This window comes from Opisthocomus hoazin, chromosome 32, assembly GCF_030867145.1.
Source record: "Opisthocomus hoazin isolate bOpiHoa1 chromosome 32, bOpiHoa1.hap1, whole genome shotgun sequence".
NCBI lineage: Eukaryota > Metazoa > Chordata > Aves > Opisthocomiformes > Opisthocomidae > Opisthocomus > Opisthocomus hoazin.
The window spans coordinates 3969351-3974923 of NC_134445.1; the positions used below are offsets into that span (position 1 = coordinate 3969351).

A 5573-nucleotide genomic window follows, 5' to 3' on the forward strand; every position below is an offset into this window, starting at 1 on the left:
TACATCTCCGCAAGCATACAGAGGCTGTGCACTAAGGCTGAGCTCTCCTTGCCACAACTCAGGGAGTTAGATAACTCTTCTAGCTGAGCAGATTCGCACCGGCTCCAATAGGTGTGTTTGAGCACAATCAGTGTTCAACAAGTTTCAATAAGACAGCTGGCTGCCTGGCACGTCAAAACCATGAAGGCACTAAATTGATTGCTGGACTTCCATGCAACCAAGCCCAGATCCCCAGAGGGATAAAAAGGGCTTCCCGCACTCCTTTCCATCAGAGAGCTGCTCTTTCTTGGTTTGCTGCCTCTCGCCAGTGCTGGGCTGTTATCTCCTGCTGCAATGAACCGGCAAACTCACAGCATGAGAGCAGGAGGTGGAGGCAGATCCTATAGCACTGCCTCAGCTGTTATTCCAAGTGGCAACAGGGCTGGCTTTAGTTCGATGTCTGTGGCACGCTCTGGAGGAGGTGGAGGTGGTTTTGGAAGGCTCATTGGAGGAGGCGGTGGTGGTGGCGGCGGTTTTGGCAGCAGGAGCCTCTACAACTTTGGTGGTAGCAAGCGGATATCCTTCGGTGTTGGAAGCAGCCTCCGAGCTGTTTTTGGGAGTGGAGCTGGTGGTGGCTCTGGCCTGGGAGGTGGTGGTGGCAGCGGAGCTGGTGGCGGTCTTGGACTTGGTGTTGGTGGTGGAGGTGGTGGATATGGCTTTGGTGGAGGTGCTGGAGGGCTTGGCTTTGGTGGTGGACAGGGAGGTGGTGGAGGGTTTGGGTTTGGTGGAGTAGGGGGGCTGGGAGGATTCAGTGGAGGGCTGGGTGGGAGCAGGAACTCAGTGGGATTTGGTGGTGGCCCCCCTGGAGTCGGTACAATCCAAGAAGTGACTGTCAACCAGAGTCTCCTGGCACCACTGAACCTGGAGATAGATCCAAACATCCATCAGGTGCGAAAAGACGAGAAGGAGCAAATCAAGACCCTCAACAACAAGTTTGCTTCTTTCATTGACAAGGTGAGACTTCATCAAGTGCTGTGGAATCATGACAGCAAGCGAGCGTGACAGTCTTCTAGCTACAAAAATATGACTTCATAGACCTACAGTCTATTGCATATTTCCTATCTGCATGTCTTCATTAAAGTAATCAAAAAAGAACATTCTTCTAAACAGTTACAAGAAAACTAGACTAGAAACTAGTAATAAGAGGATTAGATCCAGGTTATGTGCCTGAGAAATAAGATGTATTAGCTCAAATGGAATAAGCCAGTTTCAGGTCCAGGTCTAGCTGCCTAACCCAGCTCTCTCTGTGGGGAATCACAGCAGATATGTTAATCCTTACTGCTTTATTGCCTGTAAGCTAAAGTCCTTTTTATGTTGACTCAACTTTGGTCCTTCCCTGGCTTTTACTTGGGTAAATATGTAGCATATATGAACAAAAGGAAAGGCAATTAAGTACCTGTCTTTTAACCTGTAGCACTCCGATCTTAGCTTTATTAAAGGAAGATAAATATCTCTTACAAAGAAGGAAAAACCAAAGGATGTTAAAGCAAGCAAGTGATGAAAGAGCTGAACCCACATTTTCTAATGATTGCTCATTGGCTTGCTAAATTAAATTGTCTCTAAAGAGAGCTGTCCACTGAGGGCAGATTTGCTTAGTGACTGGATGGGCTAACATAGCCCTAGATAATCTGCAGGATATTCACAGCTGGATTTAACACTCTTGGTTTGGGATTTCCTTCGTTTGTGCTGCACATCAGTCCCAGTTACTCATTATCGACCATCAGCATGCTCACAGGTATCTTCTGTTAAGCCTCCTCTGCTTTCCAATGCTCAGGTTCGCTTCCTGGAGCAGCAGAACAAGGTGCTTGAGACCAAATGGACCCTCCTGCAGGACCAGGGCCAAAAAAACAACTCAGGCAAAAACAACCTGGATCCACTCTTTGAGGCTTACATCAACAACTTGAAACGGCAGCTGGCCAACCTGCTCAACGAGAGAGGACGCATGGATGGGGAGCTGAAGAACATGCAAGACCTCGTTGAGGATTTCAAGAACAAGTGAGTGCCTGTTCGCGGCACATCCAGGCTCCCTGGGGTGAAATGGGATGCAAATGGTTCATCTTAGCATTAGGCAGTAGGATTAATCTCACATCAGTTTAGCTCTGTGAAAGTCACACATCTAGCCTGAGACATTCATCAAACTTTCTACAGGAAAGGCAAAAAAAGCATCTCCAGTCTGTGCTCTAGCCCATAACATAGTACCTAACCAATCTCCCTCTAACTCCCTCCACTCCTGTGAGGTATCTTACCCCTCAGGACCCCCATTTCCCTCGACTTCAGCAGAAAGGTGGTCCATTTTCCAATTGGAAAATGCAGATTCAGCCAGGACATAACAACTTGTGATGACACTTGCAAAGAAGAATCGTCTAAACCAGCTTTACTCTCCTTGTTCCATCTGCATTATGGCAAAATGTCACTTCAACCCTTTGAGAAATGGGATTCTCTCAAATTTGAGCTGGGACAGTTTCCAGGAGGTTGATTTGGAAACACCATACACAGCCCAGACAACCTTGTAGTCCTACCTGTACAACTTTTCTGCTTGCTGAAGTATGATAAGGCACGTCTTTCCCCTTACCCCTGCAGATATGAAGAGGAAATCAACCGACGCACAGCAGCGGAGAATGAATTTGTGGTGCTGAAGAAGGTGGGTGAGTCCTAAAGGATGGGAGATCTCATGGAGCTGTATCCTCATCCTTTAAAAGCTGTCATTTGGATTGTGGTTTTGGTGGGAAGGAACGGAGGGGCTGCAGGATGGAAGTGAATTCTTGTCCCACAACATACACACATGCTTTGTGCAAAACAGACCATGTAGGAACAAAGACAGTTAGCAGTGCCGGGAACCCCAGGTACCAAGGCCAATCAGCCTCCACCACCCTCCCTATCCACTAACAAAGTTACACACAGAGCTCCTCTTGGCCAAGAGATGTCCTCTGGGTGCTCTTCCAGGGAGATGTGCCACGCACAGCTTCTCCAGCCAGGCAGTACCACTGCAGCAGTGAAAGGCTTGGCCAATTCTTGGCTGAGCTAAAGAGGAGATACCAAGTGCTGCAGATGTCCCCATGGTTGCTCTTTTCCAGGATGTGGATGCTGCTTACATGAACAAGGTGGAGCTGGAGGCCAAGGTGGATGCCCTGACTGATGAACTCAGTTTCCTCCGAGCTCTCTACGATGCGGTACTGACACCCTCCTCCCCTGGTTTCTGTCTTGTTGTCACCCCTTGGACAGTGATTGCCATTGTTCATGACATTTGAAAAGGTAAGTGGAGCCAGTCCAGGATCCCATATGCTTCCTTGCAGGAGCTGGCTCAGCTCAGCGCACAAGTGTCTGACACTGCTGTCATTCTGTCAATGGACAACAACCGGGACCTGGACCTCAGCAGCATCATCGCTGAAGTCAAAGCTCAGTACGAAGACATTGCTAACAGGAGCCGGGCTGAGGCGGAGGCTTGGTACCAAACCAAGGTGAACAGACCCATAGATGCCATGGCTGCATTTCTGGGGAAAACTACTGCTGTGTCTATGTGAGGCTGTTTGAGCCACATCTTGTCCACCTGATCATCTCAGATGGTTTACTCTTCCTTCTGAACCTCAGTTTGAGGAGCTGCAGGCCACAGCTGGGAAACACGGGGATGACCTGCGCAACACAAAGGGGGAAATCTCTGAGCTCAACCGGCTGATCCAGAGGATCCGGTCAGAGATAGAGAACACGAGGAACCAGGTAGGAATGTCAAAAGGAGCTCATGGAGCCCTGTTCTGCGGTCCCTTAGCACCAGAGCCCTGCTGTCTGCCACTGCTTCGCCCATCGGGGACGTCAGCAGCCACAGAGCATGACGTACCTCATTAAACGTGTTGAATTCCTTCCTGAAAAGGGTACCACGCTGTACGACATATTAAATCATTCTTGCCAGGCTGGCATTCCAATTCCAGCAATGTTAGCTGTGGGTCAACAACCTCAGTTGCCACTGTTGTTTATTAACACCCCAGTCAGAGTGATTTTCTTCCTTGGGTGACTCTTACCCAAAAAAAAAGCAGCATTTAAGAGTCCCAATCCCTCCTCGTACAGTGTGCCACCCTGCAGACGGCCATTGGAGACTCCGAGGAGCGTGGGGAGCTGGCCCTCAAAGATGCCAAGGCAAAGATGATTGACCTGGAAGATGCCCTGCAGAAAGCCAAAGCTGACATGGCCCGACAGCTCCGTGAGTACCAGGAGCTGATGAACGTCAAGCTGGCCCTGGACATCGAGATCGCGACCTACAGGAAGCTGCTGGAGGGCGAGGAGAGCAGGTGGGAGCAAAATCCCTGTGGGAATAAAAGGGACTAACGCCTTACCCCTGCCAGCAATTGGTCCCCCTGCCTATCTCCCTCATTTTGCTCTAATCTCCCCTTTATCTGCCCTCCAACAGACTGAGCGGAGAGGGACTGAACCCCATCAGCTACTGTAAGTACCACAGTGCTCGTTTTGCCTTGGGCCTGTTGGGAGCAGAGACAGTGAGCAACCTTGGGAAAAGAGAGGTTTTGCCCAATATAAGATGTTTGGAGCCCTCTGCCAGTAGTGTGCAAAGGGTTGGGTTCAAGTCACAGAATCACAGGATGGTAGGGGTTGGAAGGGACCTCTGGGGATCATCTAGTCCAACCCCCTGTCTGAGACCATATCTTAAGACAGTTACCCCCTGCCAAAGCAGGGTCACCCAGAGCAGGCTGCACAGGACCTTGTTCAGGTGAAGTTTGAATCTCTCCGGAGAAGCAGGCTCCACAGCCTGTTCCAGGGCTCCGTCACCCTCAGAGTGAAAAAGTTCTTCCCCATGTTCAGCTGGAACTTCCTCTGCTTCAGTTTGTGCCCGTTGCCCCTTGTCCTGTCACTGGGCACCACTGGAAAGAGTCTGGCCCCGTCCTCCTGACACCCACCCTGAAGATACTTGTAGGCATTTACAAGATCTCCTCTCAGCCTTCTCTTCTCCAGGCTGAACAAGCCCAGCTCCCTCAGCCTCTCCTCGCAGGAGAGATGCTCCAGTCCCCTCATCATCTTTGTAGCCTAGTCCTGTAGGTCCAGGTGCTTTCTGGAACTGGGTGACTGCCAAGCAGATGTGTGACCCTCTGTCATTTTTTTTTCTTGCAGCTGTTATCAGCTCCAGCTCTGGCATGGCTGGTGGTGCTGGGTTAGGAGGAGGATTTGGTGGACTGAGCCTAAGTGGAGGAGGCGGTGGAGGCAGTTTTGGTCTTGGAGGAGGCAGTGGAAGTGGTTTTGGCCTTGGAGGAGGCAGTGGTGGTGGAGGATATGGCTTTGGAGGTGGAGGAGGACTTGGACTCGGAAGTGGTGGTGGTCTCAGCAGTGGATTTGGAGGTGGCAGTGGTCTCAGCGTCACAAGTGGTCTTGGCTATGGAGGAGGTGGCAGCAGCAGCCTGAGCACCAGTGGAGGGAATTTTAGCTCTGGAAGTGCTAAGGGCACCAACCCAGGTGTGAAAATCGTCTCCAAAACCTCCTCCAGCAAAAAGAGCATAAAAAGCCAAAGCCTGAAGAATGCTACACAGCCCGAGTAA

The 5573-nt window shown here is 50.4% G+C and overlaps 1 protein-coding gene across 1 annotated transcript; it reads left to right on the plus strand.

Annotated features, from left to right (window-relative positions):
• Positions 1-333: 333 nt before the first annotated feature.
• LOC104338546 (keratin, type II cytoskeletal cochleal) lies at positions 334-5573 on the plus strand. The gene is made up of 9 exons (XM_075445557.1): positions 334-993; positions 1814-2034; positions 2620-2680; positions 3114-3209; positions 3333-3497; positions 3628-3753; positions 4099-4319; positions 4439-4473; positions 5152-5573. Exons 1-9 carry the CDS (start codon positions 334-336, stop codon positions 5571-5573), a joined length of 2007 nt encoding a protein of 668 aa, XP_075301672.1.